At 34.0% G+C, this 4,166-nt stretch overlaps 1 protein-coding gene across 1 annotated transcript; it reads left to right on the forward strand.

Moving 5' to 3' along the window:
• Positions 1 to 2,365: 2,365 nt before the first annotated feature.
• Positions 2,366 to 3,727, forward strand: LOC135950824 (phospholipase B1, membrane-associated-like). The gene has a single exon (XM_065500351.1). The coding sequence runs from the start codon at positions 2,402 to 2,404 to the stop codon at positions 3,725 to 3,727; it is 1,326 nt and encodes a 441-aa protein (XP_065356423.1). The 5' UTR covers positions 2,366 to 2,401.
• Positions 3,728 to 4,166: the final 439 nt, after the last annotated feature.

Genomic DNA, 4,166 nt, shown 5'->3' on the forward strand with positions numbered 1-4,166 from the left:
TATTAAGTAGCCATCTAGTATAATTGATGCTATATATAGGTTTTCATGCAAGCTAATAATTGCGGTGTCATCAGTAAATATAGAAATAGTCAATTCATCGCTCGTAGGCAAATCAGAGGTGTAAATCAAATAGACGGTAGGTCCAAGAACACTTCCTTGCTCCAATCCTATATTCTCTTGTCACGTAATCGTTGTACTTAATTGTAAATATACGGTCCGATAGATAAGATTCCAATAGTTTATGAGTAGATGGTGGAAGCAAACATTTTATTTTATATACCAGGCCTTTGTGTCATACTTTTTCGAAGGCTTGAGCGACATCCAAAAATATTGCTGAACAATATTTCTTTAATTCAAATGATTTTCTTATCTCTCCGGTTATACGATTAACTTGTTCGATTGTTCCGTGGCGTTCTTGGAAACCAAATTGATGAAATGGTATGATTTTCTTTTCGAACACTTTTCGAAGCAAGCTTATTGGTCTATAGGAGGATGGTACTGTCAAGTCTTTACCTTGCTTTGGTATCATTATTATCTGAGAAGTTTTCCAATTTGCCGGAAAAAATCCAGGTTTAAAGATCGCATTAAATATTGTAGACAACACAATTATTGCCACACTCGGTAGGTTTTTAATCATAGTAGGTGTAACTGAATCAATTGCAGCTGATTTTTTTAATATTATATTATACTTGATTACTTCGTTAATGTCTTCTGGGCTTATAGATAATATGTCATCATTAGATAATGTTAACACAGATTGAAAGACTGTACTTAAGTGATCGGCAAATATTTTAGCATTTTCCTCCGTGCTGCGAGCCCAGGTACCGTCAGCTTTCCTTAAAGGGCTTTGCCCCTTGATATTTTTCGTTGCCTTCCAAAGGAAAAAATTTGTGTGTTTGGTATTTGTCAAACTTTGAATGTAATTTCTATTTCTGTGATCCTCTTCTAATTGAAGGGCTTTTTCCAGATTTTTACTAGCAGCAGACAGCCTCTGTTTTGCAGCAGGTGATCTATTTTGTTGCCATTCTCTTCTGAGTTTTCTCTTTTATATATCAATATCTGAGTTGGAAATGTGCTTCGCCCATTAACAAACACATTCCAAAGATCCAAGACAGCTCTGTGGTAAAGATTGCAAGGACCTGGACAGACTAAGCATACCCCGGTTGGAAACAAAAACTGCATCACATTATATCCAAAACAGAGTCACAGAGTTAATTTAGTCCTTCTAGGATACCGTGACATGTCACTTTCATATAAAGTATTAGAATAAGAATCGGTCGTCACCATCGATGAATCAATCACGGTGCAAAGTTATGAGTCTGTTCCCTTACCTCTAAAGATGTTTTAGGTGGAACGGTCGCTCTATGCTTTCTTTTTATTAGAATTAAATTGGAAATTGATGTAGGTTCTTAGATGTTTAGTCTTCGACCTATTGAACATTTAAGTTACTTGAAAACTATTTAACACACAGTGAAATCTATTTTAAAAATAGATTCATGAATAAAATAATTATTTCTGTAGTTCTATATATTAGTTTCAAAACGCATGTATCTCTATATAGAAAAAAACTCAACTATTTTTAAACACTTACTGTAGGGTTCACTAAACACAAGTGTCCACTCATAGAGATCAGTATTTAATATTTTTTAACGTGTGATTTTTTTGTTAGTGTTTAAAAGGCTGTAACTTTTAAATAGTCTGCTTTAAATGAATTTTGTCGCTTAATTGTTTTGTTTTTAGCAGTTTGAATGTCTCGGTCATTTTTATGTTTTTAGTGTTTTTTTTTTTACTTAATAAATAAAATAATGTTTATTTACCTCAAGTTCTAGACGTTTTTTATGAATATTTGTTAAATAAAATGTTTATGGTGGAAGAGGGAAAAGAAACAAAAAATTGCGACATTAAGTAGACAGTTATATTTTTTAGGTAATTTGATTTCATAATTTCAGTTGTTGCAAAACAAGTGAAGGGTTTAGAACGTTTTACATATTATCTCCAGCATCAAGTTGTAAAGAAAATAAATTTCAAGAGAAAAGAACGTAAGAGAAAGTGAAATTTGAAAGGAAAAGTGAAATGAAATGATGATTAGATAAATTTTGTGACTTTGAGGAAAAGAAAAAAAAGAAAATTTTAGAATTTAAAAAATTTATTATTTAAGGTAAATTTAAAACAATTTTGGTTAATGCTATTTAAATGTTGGGAAGCTCAATAAATCAAAATCAATTTTGCTGTTTTTATGAATCCGATTTCAAACTCTTTGGGGAACTGTTGTACCTTCAGCTTCTTTATAATTAAAATCTTTTATTTATCTCATTTAAATCGATTTTGTTGTTCCATTTTTAACTTAATTTCTTTTCAGTACCTTCTAAGCAATTATCCCACCTTCATACAGAAAAACGAAATGAAACCTATTCGGATTTTCCTTTGCATGAGCGCCTTGTTCACCACATCGCCCACTTCAGAAGCCTCCGAAACAAAGAAAGTCGACTATTTCCTGCAGCGTTCGGGTATACAGAAGACCCACTTTGATTTTAATGAGGCCCGAAATGGCAACATGTTGGTAACAAATTTAGATAACTTTCGTGGCTTCGTGGTGTTGGTCCGACAAATATTGCTCAACAAAGCCTCCAATGATTGGAATTATTTATTCAAATACAACTGGAAAATGGGCAAAATACAAAAGCCTCGTCCCCTAGATGAAGAATTTCCCTGTAAATTAAATAACACCCGCTCTAGAGAACCACCCAGAACGGTGCACGAATTAAGACCAGGAGATATAGATGTAGTGGGCGCCATAGGAGATTCTCTTTCAGCGGGTAATGGCATAATATCAGAGCAAATACTACACATAGCCATGGAGTTTAGGGGTTTGGCTTTTTCGGGAGGTGGAGTAGAGGATTGGCGTACTGTTCTAACATTGCCCAATATACTAAAGGTGTTCAATCCCCAACTATATGGTTTTGCCACAGGCGAAGTCTTAACCATTAACCGTGATTCTCATTTGAATATAGCCGAACCCATGATTATGTCCCGGGATTTGGTATATCAAGCCCATATCTTTATAGCCCGTCTAAAGAAAGATCCTAATGTGGATTTTAAAAATCACTGGAAACTATTAACCATATTTGTGGGCAACAATGACATTTGTTCGGACATGTGTCATCATGACAATCTGGTAGATTTCCTGCGCAAACATGAACGTAACATGAAAGATGCCTTTACCCTACTCAGAGACAATGTACCACGTCTTGTTATAAATCTAGTGCCCGCACCCAATATGGTTACCTCACTGCTGGAAATGAAAAATATTCCCTTATCCTGCCATGCAGTGCATCGTGTTGGCTGTCATTGTATCTTTAGCGAACTGTATAGTGCTAAATTTCTCAAAAGAGCTTACAACTACATAACACGTTGGCAAGCCATCGATCAATATGTTGCCGAATTGCCGGAATTTCAAACAGATGATTTTATTATTTTATATCAACCCTTCACCGCCAACGTTTCTATGCCAACACTGGCCAATGGCGATACAGATTTGCGTTATTTTGCCAGCGATTGTTTCCATTTCAGTCAATTGGGTCATGCTGCCATGGCGAATGCCCTGTGGAATAATATGCTGCAACCTAAAGGTAGAAAACAATCTGTATTTTCAGAACCATTTTTGCAATTTGAATGTCCCACTGCGGACAAACCGTTTATTGTTACGGGAAAAAATAGTAGGATATAAATAAAAGAAAAATAGAAATGGAAATAAAATAAAATACATGATGAGTTTGAAATGCATTGGGAGTTTGCATAAAGAAATGCAATCGCTGTTCTGTTTTAGTTGATTGCAGTTGGAAGCAGAGATTTGCATTTTTTTGGGAAAAGGAAATAAATATGAAGTAAGTAACAAAAAAAAGATTAAATATTACTAATAGTTGAAGACAAGTAGGGATATGTAGGAACGTCATCATTGAGCGAATGTGAAAAAATTTTATTTCCTACAAAAAATAGATTTTCTTTTGGAAGAAATTATATATTTTTTTTAATTTAAAAATAGTTTTTACAGCTTGTAACTTACGGATATGAAAGCGAATAAAAGTAGAACATTCGGTAGCCAAACCTATTATATCTATAGCCAATGATTTGTGAAGTTATTTACAAGATTAACTCATATTTCGATA

Source organism: Calliphora vicina, chromosome 2 (assembly GCF_958450345.1).
Source record: "Calliphora vicina chromosome 2, idCalVici1.1, whole genome shotgun sequence".
NCBI lineage: Eukaryota > Metazoa > Arthropoda > Insecta > Diptera > Calliphoridae > Calliphora > Calliphora vicina.

Excerpts from the sequence above, each read along its gene's own strand:
- LOC135950824 (XM_065500351.1), top strand. The coding sequence starts at position 2,402 with ATGAAACCTATTCGGATTTTCCTTTGCATGAGCGCCTTGTTCACCACA.